Source organism: Mytilus edulis, chromosome 1, assembly GCF_963676685.1.
Source record: "Mytilus edulis chromosome 1, xbMytEdul2.2, whole genome shotgun sequence".
Lineage (NCBI taxonomy): Eukaryota > Metazoa > Mollusca > Bivalvia > Mytilida > Mytilidae > Mytilus > Mytilus edulis.
The window spans coordinates 31,937,714-31,957,650 of NC_092344.1; the positions used below are offsets into that span (position 1 = coordinate 31,937,714).

Sequence of the window (19,937 nt, forward strand, 5' to 3'; positions counted from 1 at the left end):
ATCTCTGAGTCTGCGCTTAGTATATATAATTTTCACACGGTGTTGTTTACAAATCGAAAGAAGCACGTCATATTAGAATGTTGAATAAAGGTAGTTTAAGGTGACATCATCTTGAAACGTAGTACATATATTCCTTACAATGTGAACTTTTTAAATGTATACACAAGTGCCAAATTACGGTTTTGTCATAGTATCACATAATTACTGTTCATTGACATCAAAATGCAATAGACTATCTATATTCCTTTTTCTTCTTTTAGCAGGTTCAACAATGTGATTAGGTAAATAAAAAGGTTCTTTATCTAAAAAGTAAAATCACTAAAATAGTGAACTCCGACGAAAATTCAAAACGGAAACTTCCTAATCAAATGACAAAATCAAAAGATAAAACACATCAAACGAATGGACAACAAGTTATCGAGGCTTATCTTGGAACTTTATGAAGGATATTTTGCGTCGAACAATATTGTGAGTTAAAGATGCAAAATAGTTTAACGATATGTAGGAAATGCTAAATTTACTTAAAATAGTCAGATCTTCTACGTTTAATGTAAAGTTTATCTTCTTTTGATTAAGGTAGTAAAACAAAGAATTTTGTAATACTCTGTCATATTTGTAGTTTATATCGAGCAATTTTCATAACTGTATTACAACGTGACATGATAATAAAAAAAGACAAACAACAGCATAAGAAACACATTACAGAACCGAAAGAGTGATCAACACGAACCCAAGCAAACATTTAGGGAACAATTAGGTTTTCCAGATCGATATTCAGATCTTGCTCAACATTCGGTACACGCCATGTTGCTCGTGTAAGTAAAAAGTCTAATTCAGTAGATCACATTCTAGAAAAAAGGGGGAAGGAATTATAAGTACGATAATTGGAACGTATCCGTCGTCATCTGTGAAACAGATATTAAACAACGGTCAACTCTCGATGGCGTCCTTAATATATACCAAGCTATGATTTTAACTTCATCACTTGGAACTTAATACATTGCATCTTCCGTTTGACCAGCAACCCATTATCAAGGAAATCAGTATAGGAAAAACAAACCATATAATATCGTTTTAAATGAGAGATAGTTACTACGTATGCAGGTTCTGCTGGAACATTGCTACATAAAAATTTTACAATTTGGAAGTTAAAATCATCTCTTGTGTCTTATACCTTTCTTTTCAACTGACTGAGATTGTCAATTTCTATATGTATGTTATTTTAAGATATGATGCTGACTTGGATGTTTACCTTGTAACCCGTATCTCAAGTTTGATAGGATAGAAACGTTCAATGTAGTCACCAATTTTTGTAATATTCAGTGAGAAAACATCATTTATAAAGCATAACTGAATTAAATTGTTTTCTGTTTTCCTAATAAGTTCCCGTATGAAGTCAGCCTCATATGAATAAAGGATCCAGTCGAAGAAGAGCACAGTGTGCTTCCATGGGAATGCGGATTGTTTGTTGAAAAACACGTCCTCCAAACACAACAAATATGTTGCCAATGGTAAAACCAAGCATCTGATAATGTCATAGAGTGTATGTCCTCTAAAAGATATTTTGATATTTTTAGTATCCACATCAGATTCACGCTCTTAAAGGTAAGCGAACCAAAATACAGAACTCTTATGAAAATTCAACACAGAAAATCCCTAATTTAATGGCAAAATCCAAAATTCAAACTCATTAAACGAATGGACAACAACTTTCATAAACTCTCAAAGATGTTTGGATTTGTAAGAATCCACATCTGATTCACACTACCTTAAGAATAAATAGTTTAACAAAAACTTTTAAGCCTGGCTTTGAAAAATGATGTTTATAATTTAAGAAGTGGTTTCGATGAGCAATAGGAAGACTTAAAAATACAATTGTTGCTTGGATGGACAATTTGATGTATTTACCTCAGTTTTAGTTTGTAACTCGGATTTGTTTTCTCTCAATCGATTTATGATTTTCGAACAATGGTATTATACTGTTGCCTTTATCTATATTTCATGTATCAAATTCAGTGAAAGAATATCCAGTTCTTCATCTTTGGTTGACATTCCAAAAGAGCATACATGTACTATAAAAACAAACCTATGATTATCCAGAATTGCTTCTCGGAAAGTGTCATGGGGTATATGTTGAGTTTCCAAGTGAATTGTCAATAACTAATTCTAGCAGTTTATTTCGTCAATTTTGCTCTTAAGAAAACTGATGTTTCTGTATTCAGTGAAGTAAGAACTTTATTAAGGATAATGCTTTCCTGTGGGATAACTATCATTAATGAGGATCGTTTCACATACTTTGTACATGTATTTCAGTAGATATTTTTGTAAAATGGATATCATAGCAATGTTTATATGCAAAAGGCATCTGAACTGGTTTTTGTTGTTCATATGACTGAATTCGACTGATATCATTTACAACCTCAGTAATAACAAAAACTTAAGTAAAAGAGGGACGAAAGATACCAGAGGGACAGTCAAACTCATAAATCGAAAATAAACTGACACCGCCATGTCTAAAAAGGAAAAGGACAAACAGACAAACAATAGTACGCATGACACAACATAGACAATTAAAGAATAAACAACACGAACCCTACAAAAAAACTAGGGGTGATCTCAGGTGCTCCGGAAGGGTAAGCAGATCCTGCTCCACATGTGGCACCCGATGTGTTGCTTATGAGATATCAGATCCGGTAAATAGTCTAACTCGGTAGGTCACATTTATGAAAGGGAAGGGGATTTTAGTTACGACGTAAGGAACATGTCCAATATCATTTGTGAAACGGTTATTCCATAACGGTCAACCAACTCGTGATGGCGTCCGTAACATTTACGAACAGATGATTTCAAATTCACCATTTGAAACTCTTGAATTAATAGCTTCCTTGTGATCAACAGCCCTTTATTATGATAGGAAATGCAAGCACGGGAATATCGTATCAATTGGGAGATATATACACCGTATGCAGGTGCTGCTGGAATGTTAAGTAAACTAGATCTATAAAAGATGGATCATTGGAAATACAGTTTTTGAAACAATGACATAGGTATAAGTATACATTCATAATGATATTTTTAAACTAAAAATATCATTATCATGTAATATTAATATCATATAAAGTGTCCGAAGAGTTTATCTGGATTTACCTGCATCATGAATGCTGGTAGTTTTGGTTTTTAATGGCAATGTGAGCAAATAGTAAATTAATTGTTGGTTGTCGCGATCGATTTGTTATATAATAATGATAATTTAAATAATAAAGCTGTCGAATAGTTATCAAAAGTACCAGGATTATAATTTAGTACGCCAGACGCGCGTTTCGTCTACATAAGACTCATCAGTGACGCTCATATCAAAATAGTTATAAAGCCAAACAATACAAAGTTGAAGAGCATAGAGGATCCAAAATTCCAAATCAGTTTTCCTGGGCTATTGTAAAATCAATTGATTAGCCGTATTTTGACTTATAATGGTTTACTTTTTACATATGTAGACGTAGAGTTGTCGCATTGGCATTCATACTCACTCTTATATCTATGTAACTTACTGTTTAACAAAATGGTTGTGTGTACAATATAACAAATCACATTTTCCTTGAAATATAGAAATGCGTTATTATTTATTTTTGTCTGCAGTGGTTAACAATGGAGATTACTAAACAAATTACCCAGATAAAACATATATATTAACATATGAAATTGTTTAACAACACTTTTGTTTTTTACAAAAAACTTAACAATACAAGCAAACTCAACTTTATAGTATGATTGAATTATATGTCAACATAGCTCATTTTCTTTTAAATAAGTACACTCAAGACTGCATGTAAAGAATAAAAACTATAATATCTAAGCACCAATATGTCATTAAAATGTTCTGAGCTATTAATAAGATAGTAAATTAATATTCTGTTCAAGATTTTCAAAGCATTTGGTTAATATACCAAGATTCTTAGCTACATATGCAACAATAAAAAATAATGCTTGTAGTTATCAATTATGTTTTTGTCACTTTTTTCGATGTCTTTGCAATCCGTATCTTATAATCACTATAGTAAGCACATAAAGACTGTGATTTTTGCATGTTAGTGAAATGTCCACATCTAAAATTTGACTTTAAAACTTTCGACGCAAGTATGAGAGCACACAACGGTGTCATAAATTATTCTGTCATATAATTTGTGGTCTTTGTTAATTTTTAAAAGGATAACATACACATTAAGCTTAAACATGGTAAGAAAAAAAAAAAAAAAAAAAAGATTGCATAAAAATGTCATATCTTAAGAGCTTCCTGTTTTAATATTTTTGATTTAAGGTTTCAAACTTGTATAAACGATTTCTTTGATGTCCATATGGCTAGATAGATACTTAATATACAGAAACACGTTATACATGAAACGTTAAAACGCAAATAATAGTTACATAAGCTGTTTCTCAGTTACATAACAATCATAATATCTTATATATTCACTTAACTCTAGGAACTTCAATATTAAAAAAAATATATAAATGTTTGCATTCATGTATATATAAATCAATTTGAGTATTCAACAATAATATTTCAAACTGTAATTTACATTGTCTTAGATAATAGAAAATCTAAATGTTTTTAAATAAACTCTTTTTCAAACATATTTTGACAAAAAAGTATTTCACTTGCACATAAAAAACTTCCTAAACATTATGTTACATTAAAATTGACAGACAGTATTTTTTCATCCTGATATACACGTACCTTGATATAATAGATTATACAAAGATAAAATATCTTTTATATCATCACTTCTTCGCGATCTTCAATTTCTATTGGTCCGTGTATTTCAACAGAGCCTGGTTCAACAACTTGTTTTAACATGCCATTTGGACTCATTGCGTTATTTGATTGGGGTGATTGAACGGACGACCCTGGTGATCTATAGTTTTTATTGCACTGATTGTGAAAATAATTTGGATTTTCATGTAAAATTCTACTTAACAATTCCTCTTTTTGAGCAGGCGATAAAGAAATAAGGGAAGACCCTGGACTTCCGAATCTCGATGACGGTGACAAAGAATTGTTACTTGTAAAATATACTTGTTCTGTGAAAGGCGACAAAACTGGCAGTTGGCCTGTGTTGTTCTGTTGAGAATTAGGTCGAAATAACCGGACATTGTTGTAACAGCTTGGGGACATATTTGTTGGCATTTCGACATGTTGTGCTCTTCCATTTTGGAACTGCTGTTTTTGTTCTAGATGCTGCTGATAGGTGGGTAAAGCATCAGACACAGGTTTTAAATACATATCGTTGGTATAAAGATTGCGATGCGCTGACGGACTTGGGTAAGCAGTATTTGATATTTCTAGTTGAAGAGGACTAATGCCCGGTAATGTTTGCGGCCGTCGTGTTCCTTGATTGTATCCACTCATAGAATAAGCAGGAGGAGCAATATTTTCTTTATCAGTTGGATCTAAACCTGGAGGGATAGGTGCGAACCCTAATTTTTCGGGATCTCCAAAGTCGTAAGCACTATCAATATTATTTACATTCGATTCCTCTTCGTCCTCTAATAAAAGTTCATTCGACGAAAGATAAGTCATACTTGAATCAGTGTGTTGTTCCTGCTGTTTAATTCCTTGATTGCTTTGCGGTTGCAAAACACGCTTAGTTAACTCTTTTAATGATTGGTTTGAAACATCAGACGATTCCGGTGACAAATAGTTAATACCTTCGTTAGGTCTTGGAACAGCCTGAGCCATATCAGAATAAACTATATGACTTCCGGCGGAATCGGAACTTGATCCAGCAACTATGCCGCTTGAAGTAGATGGCGGAGGATGCCCAGCCGATTCATTATCACTGTGGAATCCTTTATTGTGATGTACTCTTCTAAGATCACTTACACTGCTATGCTGGGAATATGGTTCATTGTATATACCATTCAAGCTTCTATTACTTCTATGGTGAATTGGAACTATAATATAAATGTTACAGAAAAATTTACTGAAAGCTGCAAGCTTGGTATCTTAACTTAATGTTTCCGATGTGTGTGTGTTAGACTTTTCAAAATATTGACCGATAGCGTGCACATCAAACGTTAGTTTGCATATTCTAATTTGTTTTTAAATTAAGCAGTATGACTATTTTTGTGTATACATGCATGAATATAGTTTCAGTAACGCATGCTGGTATATTTAAAGTATGCGAGAAATGTTTTCGACCACACGACTTTTGTCTTTCAAATGTTGCAAATGCCACCATTACAAAAAAAATATCCTTAGTATATAACTATCAGTAAAAATATCCTTAGTATATAACTATCAGTCATTAATTGTGCAAATTGAAGGTTAATTGAGAAACGTCAAAACGATCATTATTCCAAAAAAGTAGGTAAAAGGATAAACAAAGGCAACGGTAGTATACCGCTAATCGAAATTTATAAATCGATTGAGAAAAAAAAACCAAATCCGGGTTACAAACTAAAACTGAGGGCAACGCATCGAAAATGAGAGGATAACTACGACACAACAGAAACACAACATTAAAACGTAACACACACTGAAACGAACTATAATTTAACAATGGGCATTCTCCCGACTTGGTACAGGACATTTTAAGAAAAATGGTTGGTTAACCCTGATTTTGTGGCATGCCAAACCTCCCGCGTTTATGGCAATGTTAAAATATATCATTAAAATGATAACATTACATGGCAGGACTACAATATAAATATTAAATGGGAGAACATATAGGACAGAGAAACACACGAATAATAAAACTCCTATCATTGTAACATTGTAATATGCTCGAATACAGTTACAAATACATTATACGTATATTATATAAGTTTGATATGTAAATAAATTGAAATAAGGATGCTTATGAAAATGAATAAATAGTTAATCTAAAATGATCATATTACATGTATATATATCTTAGATAGTACAAATATACATATATTTCCTCCATCTTACTACTGTAAATGCATGTCAGCCTGTCGACATTTCATTCTGATGCAATATCAATAATATACTTCCTCATTTTATTTTTAGATAAATGAACACTATAAACAACTATTTTTTTTTACTTACTTATTACAAATAAAATAAATATCTACAATTAAAGACATTTCAATGTTAACACTATAGGCCTAAAGTAATGAACTGTATTTTAAAATGAGTATACCTACTTTATTAAGAAAAGAAGAAAATCAACAAAAAACGTCGAACTACGATGACAGTTCAAATCGGAAAGTCCATAATCAAAACATTTCTAATGAATGGATAACAACTGTCATATTCGGACTTGGTGCAGGGTTTTTCATATGTAGAGAATGATATATAACACCTGGTTAATAGCTAGCTAAACGTCTCACTTGTATGATAATTGCATGACATTCCATTATATTGACAACAATGTGTGAACAAAGTAATCAAACATAATAGATAAAAATGGCTAAATTTGGGATACGGCGGTCAACATTGTGTTATAATATTAACCACTATAACAACAAACAAATATGTCAACAAAGAAAATAAAAAGACATATAGTCAAAGCACCTTAGCAAAACCGAAAGACAAGAATACAAAACTTTTACGATTATCATAGCACTACACAATGACGGGATGTATCGAGGAATGTCAAATCGATATTACCAAAAAAAGACTAAAAAGTAATAATTTACAAGAACAAATCAAAGAAAGGTCACCAAAAGAACACCGTTTCACGTTATTAAGATGACAAACAACGTCAGTACCTAGAATCTATACATCAAGACCATAGTGTATAACCTTTTTTTAAGAAAGACTATACTGAATTACGTTCTTTGACAAAACTCTTGTTCATCAGCTTTCTGCTTTCGGGTGGCTTTTACAAAGTCTGAGTGGAGGCTTCAAGCTCTTGAATACAGAATGAGTTGAGAAGTATATATCCAATATACAGGTGGTGTTGGTATATTGCTACTAAGCATGCTAAGGTAGGGGAACTTGATAATTTCAAAATTAAAATCGTCTCGTTTGTCATAGATTCTGATATTTAAATGACCGCGTTTGTCAAATTCAAGGTATACGTCTTTAATGAGGCACAGGAATCTGTGTCTGTTGTTTCTTTAATTTCAATTTCTTCTGGATATAATAATAGAACATTTTTCTTAAGCTAATTGGTCTAATGTTTCCTAAATTGATGTTTGATTCATAACATTTATTTTGCAAATTTCTTAATACCCTTAAATTTTAAAATGTGCCTTGTTTTCGATGGATATATACAATAGGCTTTTAAATAATCATACATTTACGTATTTTTTTATTTTAACCAATACAAACATAATCCATCAATTATCAATACAGGACATCTAAAAAAGTAGTCTCAATGGTCAAAGTTTCTTAAACTTTTTGTCGTCTGAATAAACTTATCAGCTCGATCAGAACTAATAGTAGAGAGGCGGAAGGACCTTGTTCGGTTAGTCTGAATTTTTAGCCGTTTGATCAGTCGGAATTCTGGAATATCCAGTTTAATTGGCAGAACTTTGGTTTGTAATTATATTGTGATGCGGGCACAGACACATTACTTTTTACTGGAATTCGGGTTTTTTTCCTCCGTAATTCGGACCAAACCTCTCTCATACTAAGTCTATTATAAGGAAATAAAAAATATACCTGACAAGTGATCCATCTGCAGTTCTTTGGTTTTATCGTCCATTGCAGTGTTGTTTGTCCTTAAAGCTTTGAAAACGAGAATTGTCAACATTATAACAATCAGGAATAAAATGCCTGCTACAGCCCCGAGCACAATAGCTATAATATCAGTTGACATTTCTACATTAGAAACTGCAGATACTGTTGATGTTTCGGCAGGAAACGTGGTCGTGATACATGCATCTGGACATTTACTTGTTGGACAGGTTATTGGATTTAATGTTTTTTCCTGTCCTAGATGGTCATAGAATTTCAAATCTTGCGTTTGTAGCAAAAGAGTTCCGTCGTATGATCCGACCTATAAAACGAGTTTAAAAATTTGACATTAGATTCGTATTACCAGAGTCGTACGAGATTTTCAAGGTACGCTATACAAGGAAAAATGTCAGAAATAGATTAATTTTAGTAAACGTTATCTAGTCTGCAAATTTGATGAATAATAATAGGAAGTTTTCAGGAAAACTTTATATACAATATCGCTCATATCCTGAAATACTATGGAGAGAAATATCTTTTGCACGTAAAAGACACCATTATATATTTCGAAAAAGAGCAGACTAATGCCGCTATATACAAGGCAGCATTCGCGCTAGAAAAATGAAAAGGGATTAATATAAGTTGTAATTACTGTTTCCCAATCCACTATAAATGAATATTTTTAAACTAAACTGAAGCACTAAATATACCAGATTGTTCATAACCTGGGAAATAGTTCAAGAGGGTTAATGTTTGTCAGCCGTACGTGGAATGCCGAAAGAGCAGCATTTCAGAATTTGCCAAAAGTCTTTATATCGAACATAATTTTATAGCGTACGAGTAATCTCTGCAGCTGGACGAAAATTATTTAGTAATCAATAACATATTCGGTTTCGGATGTTCATGGTTTGTTAAATCTAGAAAAAGTTTAGAACTACATGTATGTATTTTTCATCCCCGTCTTTCAAATATTTTGGTTTGAGCGGTCCTGATTAATGAAAATCAAGAAAAGCCGTTCGGATAATAATACACATGCATTGATAAACTACTTTTGATTGATAATTTTGATATAGGTTTGAAATAATTTAACAACGATAATTTCTTTATAATTATACCTGTACATATGAAAAACTGCTGGAATTCTTTTGTATATTATGAATGGTAAAACCTAAGTTTCCATTGCCATCTGGTTTAAATGGTCTGAAATTAGTCCGATCTGACAAAGGAATCGTTATACTTCGAATGGCTTCAGTCCAGTTTGAAGCATTTTCTTTATTCCGTTTAAAACAATTTCCAGAAGTGCGGCATTCTGATTTTCCATTAAACGATTTATATGCCAGTCCAATGGCATAAACTGCTATCTCGGTGTGTATATTACGTTGGTCAGACACTAGACTCTTAATGACCTCATCATTGAGTTTTGCATTTAAATTACAACGGCTGGTCCACTCGGAACGTTTTTCAAACGACCGTGGCATATAACACTTTAAATGTTCCTCCCAAAACCTGTAGAGCCATGGGTTTTCGGTTTTAGTCGAAACTTTCAGAGAATTTAGGTAATCTTTAAATGATCCCGTGACTTGCCTGTTACTGTCAGTTGTAAAGACTAAAGAACCAGCCGATTCTTTGTTGGCCAAATTACGGGGTGTTCCCCATCCTTCACTAGACACAAATATTGGCGCATAGGACGACATATTGCGATCCTTGTCGTCTGATAGTACTTTATCGCCAAGGATATTTTGTATAATGGTATCTATGGAAAACATGACAATTACATTTACTGAAATAAAAAAGAAGGTTATTTTTTCATGTATTTTTGATTTCATATAATTGTAAAGCATGAGAACATCTACATCATACAAAGCAAAGAAGAATGGACGAATGTTCCACTTCATCTTTCAATCATATTTTGAAAATGTGCATGCTAAAATTTATACATAAACTCTGTTGTGTACTTGATCGAAGAGATAATTCGATATTATACTCTAGTTCTTATTTCCAAAGCCACTGAAAAATTGCTTAAATTTGTTAATTTATAATAAGTTTTTTTTACCATAACAGCAAAAAAAAATTGAATATACCAAGCTTAATATTTGGTACGCAAGACTCGTGTTTCTTCTACAGAAAACCTATCTGTTATAAATATCTTGTTTGCGAAATATCGCAAAAAGAATTGCTACATCAAGAGACAGATTGTTTTCCCCTTTCGGAGCACCTGAGATCACTCCTGGGTTTTGGAGGGATTCGTGTTTCTTAATCTTTAGTTTTCTATGTTGTGATTTGTATATTGTTGTTCGTCTTTTTTTTCTTCAATTCGTTGGCCTAAAATGAGTGACGAACAAATTGGTCAACACCTATGTTATCCACACTACGAAAAGTAGCGCGAAATATTAGACCAAAGATTAAACACAGAAATAAGCAATCACGCTTTATATGCTATGTAAATGTGTACATCCCAGGGTAAACAACTCGTACAAATAGACAATTTGAATGCAAATGCGTACTAGGACGAATATGTTTTGTAATAGTTACTGCTTCTTAACAACATTCATTGATCTCTTTTTTGATAGTCCAAAATGACTGGTTCCAAAATGACGTATTACAGTGAACATCTATTTTCTTTAACTTAGTATAAGAATTCAGATTTAGCCTTAACAAATCCAATGCGTTATCGACCATCTCACTGTGACAGAATGTAAACTTTAAATATTGGTATATTCAACCTCAGAAACTTAAATCTAATGCTTTATTGGGATCAAACAACACTGTTACATCACAATACGCCTACAATTGAGCATAATAAAAAAAAATTCCGGATAAAACAAGGTTAATTTTAAAATAACGTCACAAGAATATACCTCAATGAACACAGGAAAAGATAAATGATGACGCGTATAAACATGTGCCTCGAGCAACATTCAATTGTAAGTACTATCCTTGACGGATTTGATACGAATGAAAATTTAATCATTTATAATGAAAATTTCAACTATAAAAATATAGTGGTGTAATGAAAACAAAAAAATGCCAGAAAACTACCCCACACTCTGATTTTTTTTTCATTAAAGACAAGTGATACCGATGGAACAGAGTGTTTTACACGGTTCGAATAAGCATTATAACTGGTAGATATATATGAGGTCTGGATTGGGCTTTCAGAATAGTAAATAATAAGCTACATTAAAAGATGGGCCATCAATTAAGAATAGACAAATATTGACCCCCAAAATATAAAGTTTTGACAAAAAATGGAGTGCTTGGATATATAAAGAATGAAAAATAAGTGAATAAATAATAACTATAAAGAGTAGATAACAGGGCCCAATCTTCTAAAAGAATAAAGAAGGTAAGATCCCTCATTTGTGGATTGAAATTCCGAAGAAGAAACGTGTAGGAGTTTATTATAACTGATTTTCAACGACATGCTTAAAGGGTAATATCGTTACAAAAAAAAACTATGTTCAAAGGATCGCTTTAATCTGTGCATTTTTTGAAAATATTAAAGAGAGAAGGGTCGATTTCCTCCAAAAGTCACACCCCGCATTTATGTTCTTGTCTAATGTTCGTTATTAATTAGTCGGTATAATATGTGTTGTCTATTTATGAATTCGTGGTAAGTCCGTCAGTTATCAGTAATTTATATATAGTATTTGTTCACAATTTGGTTTGATGCATTATTGACGTTTCATCATAACTATACGAGAGTTTGAAAGGGGGTTTCTCATTTCTTTACTTTTTTTCAAATTTCAGAATTTTTTTTCTCTATTCATTATTTATTTTGCCCATTATTCGTTATTCTTTTTTAAGCACTATTATCTGCACTTTTTGCGAAACCTTTCTGTTAACACCATCCAGACCCTCGTGTATTGTATTCATACAAAAATTCTAAGCATTGTACTCACCACCTCCAATGTAACGATTATCATTCAGAATTTGTTTCATTTTAATAGTACTGGTGTCCTCAGCAATACTGTACGGTTTATAAATGCATATACCATTGGACCGTGCTAGTTCCTTTACACCTTCTATCCCACTCGCACCGTAGGCATCGTCGATATATAAAGCTCCTGTATATTTAACATTTAGTTTCGAAATTAACTTAATCATTCCTTCAATTTGTAGAGAATCACTGGGGACAGTTCTCAGGAAATATGGGTATCGAACCCTATTGTCCAGAGTTGTAGCTGAAGCGCCATAAGACACCATAGGAATATGGAGTGAGCTCATGAGGTCAGCTATTCGTTGGGTTACACGACTTGAAAGTGCTCCAACTACAGCCACCACTTTTGAAAAATTTATGGGATTCTTGCTTTTTGGGTCGAGCAAGGTACGCTGTCCGGTAAACAACTCAGTAATGAGAGCACTTATGTTGAGTTCGTTATAACAGTCATCTAAAGCTATAGCACCAAAATTTAATCCTGTTTTACTGGGATCTCGCAATGATTTAACACTTTCAAGGAATGCAGACACAGTAATGATTGCAGTGGATCCAGTTCTATAACTGCCACATTTAAATATCTTGCTTTCGTCATTCGATGTTTCATAAGCATCTTGATGTATAGAAAACAGACCCAGAATAAGTACATCTCCTGGTGTGTAACCAAACTGTAGTTCTTCATTTTCAATACATCTTGAGCATTTTTCTTTGCAAATAGATTCCTGAATACGTGCATTAGAGTCCAGATTAAGTACCCCGTTCGAAAAACTGCCTATCTGAAAAAAAAAATGGTAATTATTTACAGTTAGTTCTTTACGTTTGATTTGATATGTTTCATACAATGCCAACATGCTTATTGTGTCAACGGTGACTTATATTAAATATGTGTAATGTAATTCAAAGTGTTAGATCAAATAAGACAATGTATATCATGAAGAATTCAGAATTAACATTTTTGTCCTCTTGAATACAGAATCAAAATTTAGTTTAAAACTATTTATTTACAGTGGTTTTGGAAACAAGTTATTGCAACTTCTATCAATTCTTTTCCACTTTGCGGGTGCGAGTGCTGCCTTGTAGTGGCATTGGCCTGCTCTTTTTTTCGAAATATACAAAATGTGACATTTTAGAAATAAGATTAAAAACAAAACCAACATACTTACCAGGCTTTCATTGCTTTTTGTCAGATTAAAAATATCATAGACGGACTTTCCTAAAGACAATATGTTCGTATCAAATCCAACAGTATCATCAATATGGTAAAAGGACGAAATTGTTTGCAGCGAAACGTTCGATACATGCATATATGATGATATTTGATTCAGGTTTTGGATCATTTCATTGCAAAGTCCCGTTATTCCATTACATAATTTTTTTTGCATATTAAACAATGCATTGGCAATGGAAATTAAACTGACAACACTTTTGTCCACTTGCGACTCCTGTTTGTAATAAGCCATGATATCATTGGCTCCACAGTCTGGTTTCTGAAGCAGGAAACATATATGTTGTTTGTATTCTGATAACCATGGTTCAAGGTGTTGATATGTACTGTTTTCGATCACATCTTGAAAATATCTTGTAAAATTCTGTAGCATAATTTGATGAGGTGAAATTACAAAAATATCGTTTGATAGTGGTCTGGTAGCCTCATATAGCTGGTTCCCTGTTCCAACAGAGGACGCTAATAGCACCATCAATTTTGAAGCTATACTGTGTGGTGATGATTTAATTGCTTGTAAAAACAGAATGCACTCTTTTACCGATCCTAAATACAAGACCCCAAACGTTTCGTTTGCAGCATAGTTATTTTGTTCTGTAATGATTAAATTGTTAACAACAGAACTGACATTTCCAGAATTTACCGGAAGTTGAAGATAACATATATCCATGCCTGATGATTGTTTCAGAAGTGAATCGAGGTATTGCATCCCAACTGAATCTTCTGTGAAAACTACTCCAATGAAATTCCAGTTTTGACGATTTATAAATTCAAGAATAACCTGCAATAGATACTCGTATGTTAAATGTGTAAAGAAAGGTTTAGAAAGTATATGTGGAAGCAAATAGGTAGACGCAGAAAGATATGAAGAGAGTGCAAGCATTAATGGCAATGACAATTTAAAATATATACTGGTTAAGAGAGTATAGGTGGAAGCAAACAAGTAGATGCAGACATTTTTTTAAAATTTTAATCTATATCTTTTAAATGATGATGTAAATAATACGTTTTTACTTCTTTTGTTATATTTATTGAAAACCTTTCATACAGCTTTCCTTTGGGGTAACTTGAAAGTAAATTTCTAATCATCTTTTTCAATATAAAAAAAAGAAGATGTGGTATGATTGCCAGTGAGACAACTCACCACACGAGTCCAAATGACACAGAAATTATTAACTATTGTCCGTTTCTATTCATCTCCGAGTTTTTCTTTTCGCTACATTACTATATATATAGTATATTTGAATATTTTGGCAAAATCAAATATGAGCCAATTTCTTATCAAACAAGATATCATGCCGTATTAAGAATTGTTGGGATAAAACCTTGGCACATATAAACAAAAATATACTGAGAGGTCTCAAAATGGTATTCTCAGTGGCAGTCTGGTATGATAACTGCTTCAACTCAATAGCAACTCAGAAATTGCTTGACTGTTTGCGCACAGCATCAAGAAGAAAATTATAAAAAAAAAAGGATTTAGAAATATGCATAAAAGTTTAGTAAATGTGAAAAATGCACATCTTATAATGTATTGCACTGGATTGGAAGAGAAAAGAAATAAAGATTTGAAGTTATGGCTTATATTTGTGTACCTTTATTTCAGTTTCTATGCTTTCTACACCAAATAATGCACCAGGCGTTTTCTCATATTTAACATCATGGTAGTCAACACTTATAACTGGAACCTCTGGACGGTTAAATTCTAATGCCTTTGACGAAGAATCTGGCGACGTCATTGCCACAATTCCTGAAAAGTTATAAGTTCAAATCATTATTTTGATAATGTTATTTTGTAAGCAAGCTTACCGTGAAAAATGACAATTACTATCGAAAAAGCACATAGTAGAAAAAAAAAATTCGGTTGTCGTTTGCTCTTAATATATCACTGACGCTCACCCTTATCTCTTTTTATTCAAATAATTTATACTATACAGTAGACAAACCAATTTTAAATGTTAACTCAACTGGTTGGCAAATTATAATTTAAAAAGACTTTGCAAAAGTCTTTCAACTCGTCCTTGGTCCGCGGCGTCAAATTAGAATGAAGGAAATTTTGCAATATATCTACTTTAATACAGAATATACAAATGCCAATTCCAGACTTACTATACAAGAACGTTATTTTATTGTAGAATGACACTGGTGAATTTAACTTTTTCAGGACGATAGCAACATGACAAAAACTCAAAGGTAGAATAAGGAGGAGATTTCGATTATCAATCGGGATCCATACGTTAGATAGGATCAAATATTCAACCAGGACACGTTATATATACAGAGCCAGATATTTAACTCATCAGCAGACCACCTACATACTGTTCAGCTGTAAATATTCACAAGGCATCTGTTTGAAATTTCCTTTCTAGTCGGGACTTGACTACGTATTTATCTATCCCACACAGCTAAACAGACACCTTCTGCATACTGTTTTACTGGCAGATTGGGAAAATCTAGTGACATACTTATTTCTAAACCCTAGTCAATCTTTCGTGTCGCGGTTAATAAACACGATGACAAACCGACATATTTAAAGTTATACGGTTTCAATTGAATTATGTGAACTATCTTACCTGTATAAATGGATATATTGTCAGATGCCACGCATTCTTGTAAGTTGCTATAACTGTCTTTGTGGAATATACCTGTTAAAAAAGATGATGTTCTGGACGGAAGCCCACAGTCGTCAAATATAGTATATCCTGCAACATAAAATACCTAAATTTAGAAATAAACAATATATTAAAATAGGAAGATATGACGGAATTACCCTCGACAAGTACACAAGTTTCATTGATTATCTAATATATTGATGAACTTTAGAAAAAAAATGTGCACGCATTCAAAATTCCCCGAGCTAAATAAATCATAACTGAAAATAGTATTTGATATCAAGGTCTGAGAACATCTGTATATAAAAAAACTTCAAGCATTGAACCATGCAAACGAGTTCAACGTTAGGTTCATTCACTCAGACTCATTCTAACAGTGATTCTAAATACCTGATATAGATTAGTTACTGGAATTCTTCCCTTTACAGTAGAGCTTTAATATTATATTCTGAACCTTTAAAATAAGATCAAGGTCAGGTAAACTCTCCCATAGTGCCAAATATCTCTTACACTGAAAAATCCCCATAGAGCAATCTTGTTTGGCTGGAAAATTGTCTATATTTGGTATGATTGTCAATGATACAACTATCCACCAGAAATACAATAACTTAGTTTTAAGCAAGGATAAACCGTTCGCCCTTCAATAATGAACAAAAACCATACCTTCATAGCATGTTGTTTGCACAAAAAGGTTATAACACGGCGAGATGTTATTCAAAATATTTTTACAAAAGGTACATTCATTTTGTACTGTTTTAAAAATCATACAAAAAGTCATGCAATAAATAAACACTTCAGTTTATAGACAAATTACTTGTTTACAAATAAAATACAACACTGAAACTAAGTACATAATAAAAATTCAAATCACATCAAATTAACAGCATACTATTTAAATATTACAATAATGAATGATGCTGCCGCAGATTATAATCCTCGTGATTTGCATAATATTCTTCTGGATTTACCTCTATATGCATGCGCAAACATATGAGATATGTGCAAGTTTTCAAAAGCTTTACCCAGTTCTACGTAAGAGTGAATTGCAAGAGTTTATACTACAATGAAAATGAGATTGGTACTTAGTTTAAAGTAAATTGCTACCATAAACATATTTTGTTTTTAAATGAATACACAGTTTTACCTCACCATCGAACGTACTACCCTGCAAGAATGCCCAGTTATTCAGTGGTATATTTCAGCCGGTGAATGAGGACGTTTTACATTACGATTTATAACCCTATATTGAAAAGAGATATCTTATTATTACTGGCCATTATATCGTTAGGTATTTAATATACATTTACTAGATGCTTATGAAAGAAACTCGATATAAAAAAAATGTTGTGAAAGAAATTAAACTCTTCTTTTATATAAAACTAAGCTTATTGGTGAAATAAAAGAATAATTATTCAAGATTAAGGAATATCCTGTATTTTATCGCTCGTAAAGCGTTTAACAAAATTCTGAAATCTAATTCAAATTTACAATTTGTCAGTTGTTCAAACAAATAAATGCATAAGATGAAAACTCAAGACCGTTGTTGAGGTCGGTCTGATGGCGTAGCAGCCTTCAATTCAAAATATAGCATACATTTGTTAACTTGACATTTGCACGCAAAATTCATCATTTGTATTTAATGTAATAACTACAGAAGCACTAGTAAGAACTTTGTACTTATATAGATAAAGTCCGATTTTCGTTTTAAGAGAGCATACAAAACCAGTTACAGAAAATAATGACAGTAGTTGAATACAATAGTGTCTTCAACTCTTTTGCAAGTAAGATAACGGGCCTTTACATCTAACAAATCTAAAGTGTTCATTATGTGCCAAAACTATAAAAAGAATAGCTACCACTTTAGCCATAGACACATTATTTTACATCCTTGTCGTTGACAAGTAATTAAGGGAACTCCTAATAAATAATATAGGTGAAAAATTGTCAAATGCATTGGTGTAACGTGTCCCTCTATCTTGAGTAATTAAATGAATAATTGCCTCCTACACAATGCTTTCTGTGGGTGAAATGATCGGTCTCCTACGCAAGAAATAGTCCTTTGTCTTACCCTTTCGTATCAGGTGCTTGTAGAAAATTCTGACAACGACATGTTTGTGCAATACGCAATACTAATATCTTAAAGGGCTTATTATAAGCCTATCAACCAATTATACAAGTAACAGATACAACCAATAGAATATAATTATGATTATCAAAACATATAACAAACAATATTCATTCAATAATAAAAGTTTGACGATCTGTTTTATAGTCCTTGTGTAGAAACATATATAGAGGGCTGAGACATAAAAATAAAAGATTGTTGACGGTCGTGTGCCCGTTCACGGCGAGGACCTTACTAATTGTTAGTTTTCATATCATCATGAGTTGTTAGTCCTTTTGGGGAAATTGTTGATGATGCATATCTGGAGTTTTGTTTACTTTTATTAAATTAACTTCTCTTCTAGACTCTAGCCGATTTTAAGCTTACGTTATTGTATAATCGCTATCTATTAACTTCTAGACATGATTCGTTTTTTATCCCGAAGGGTTGCTGTCTCTTCATATACCTTCGATTCTTATAAAGTACCGCCCTACTAAGTGCTTTTCGAGTAAGGTTGCATTGGTCTGCAATGGTACTTCGTTATAAATAGTTTTCATGCTATACACAAGTTAAACATATCTGTATATCACCTCAAAATTAAAAAAAAAATTTCTATCCAAATCTAACTTTTATATTCCCACTGTAAAAACATAGGATGCAGTTTTGCCAAATTTATCATGACTCAAATAATTTATTAGGTACAAATGTTAAACAATTGTTTATGTCTTAAGGCGGAAATGATGTGAATACAAATGTTATATTTACCTAATGTTAGGCCCGGAATAAAAGAACTTCTTCCGGAATCGTTTCCATTCAATATTTTAATAATCCACTCCATAGCAATCGCAGATTGGAACCCAGAAATAGATATGTTACCGCAACGACCATCTCTCGAGTCGTGTATACTGACAGGGATAGCGATATTGAGATCTCCCTCAGCACTGATTGTTCTATCACGACAATACCCATTAAACAATGTTTTGTCACAATTTGTGGTTTCTGTCGTTTTTATACCGTGAAATATAATTCCAATACATATTGCTGAAAAGACACACCACCGATTCATGGTAAATAATAAAACATCTAAGGGCTGTGTGTTCGTGTCAGAAATCAGTCAGTAGTTAGTCCAACTATATAAACTTAACACGGATGTGATCCATTTTAAATCGGTTTTATTTCGTGAATATATTTTGTTGACATCGCTCATATATGTTACTGACGTCCTTCAATGTCCGACTTGTCATATACTTCATCGTTTGACAGCCTCATCTCAATATAAAAACACTAGACATATCATCTTCTGGGTAGCAATTAACTTATTTTCTTTTCCTATTCGTTCGCGTCAAGGTCTGATTAATTTCTATATTCAGGTATCATATTTATTGTTGTCATATTTTGTGTATTTAGACAGAGCT

General features: G+C 32.5%; 1 protein-coding gene across 1 annotated transcript; it reads right to left on the bottom strand.

The window, feature by feature from the left end:
• Positions 1 to 3,589: 3,589 nt before the first annotated feature.
• Positions 3,590 to 19,937, bottom strand: LOC139529805 (uncharacterized). The gene is made up of 8 exons (XM_071325722.1): positions 19,288 to 19,937; positions 16,380 to 16,508; positions 15,402 to 15,556; positions 13,748 to 14,587; positions 12,550 to 13,360; positions 9,763 to 10,427; positions 8,633 to 8,969; positions 3,590 to 5,952 (listed from the first exon to the last, which is right to left on the bottom strand). Exons 1-8 carry the CDS (start codon positions 19,586 to 19,588, stop codon positions 4,772 to 4,774), a joined length of 4,419 nt encoding a protein of 1,472 aa, XP_071181823.1. The 5' UTR covers positions 19,589 to 19,937; the 3' UTR covers positions 3,590 to 4,771.

What these genes read in the sequence shown, in the direction of transcription:
- LOC139529805 (XM_071325722.1), bottom strand. Translation starts at nt 19,588, where the DNA reads ATGAATCGGTGGTGTGTCTTTTCAGCAATATGTATTGGAATTATATTT. An exon ending in CAAAAAGCAATGAAAGCCTG is followed by an intron (nt 13,361 to 13,747) that starts GTAAGTATGTTG and finishes TTTTTTTTTCAG; the next exon opens with ATAGGCAGTTTTTCGAACGG. An exon ending in GCAGTTTTTCATATGTACAG is followed by an intron (nt 8,970 to 9,762) that starts GTATAATTATAA and finishes CTCGTTTTATAG; the next exon opens with GTCGGATCATACGACGGAAC.